This window comes from Penaeus monodon, chromosome 28 (genome assembly GCF_015228065.2).
Source record: "Penaeus monodon isolate SGIC_2016 chromosome 28, NSTDA_Pmon_1, whole genome shotgun sequence".
Classification (NCBI taxonomy): Eukaryota; Metazoa; Arthropoda; class Malacostraca; order Decapoda; family Penaeidae; genus Penaeus; species Penaeus monodon.
This window is the reverse complement of record NC_051413.1, coordinates 33,594,715-33,595,139: the sequence shown is the minus strand read 5'-3', so window position 1 is coordinate 33,595,139 and position 425 is coordinate 33,594,715. Positions and strand designations below refer to the sequence as shown.

At 39.3% G+C, this 425-nt stretch overlaps 1 protein-coding gene across 1 annotated transcript in view; it reads left to right on the top strand.

Moving 5' to 3' along the window:
- Positions 1 to 425, top strand: part of LOC119591519 (sodium channel protein para-like) — a gene marked incomplete in the record, with an annotated part of 263,120 nt that overhangs the window by 144,103 nt on the left and 118,592 nt on the right. Inside the window, 1 exon segment of the mRNA XM_037940268.1 lies at positions 197 to 403. Coding sequence (XP_037796196.1) covers positions 197 to 403 — 207 coding nt within the window.

Here is a 425-nt window from a genome sequence, read left to right as displayed (position 1 = left end):
TGTAATCAGCTATCTAACATTTAACTGATAAACACTAAATTTCTTAGGTACACTAAACGTACCTAGCAATACAACCAGTATTACTAGTAAATACTTCAAAACACAGCTAGCGAAATACTTAGCAACGCAACTAGCTAGCAAATCCACAAACCAAACGAAATTAACTAACCCATCTCTCTTCTCCCCCCCCCCCCAGGACTGAAGACTATCGTGGGTGCTGTGATCGAGTCTGTGAAAAATCTACGTGATGTCATCATTCTTACCGTGTTTTCGCTCTCAGTGTTTGCCTTACTTGGACTACAGATTTACATGGGGGTATTGACGCAAAAGTGTATCAGAAAGTTTAATTTTAGTAAAGAACATTGGACACACGAGGAATGGTACAACTTTACTTGTAACGAAAGTAAGTAGTCGTGGAATACCGT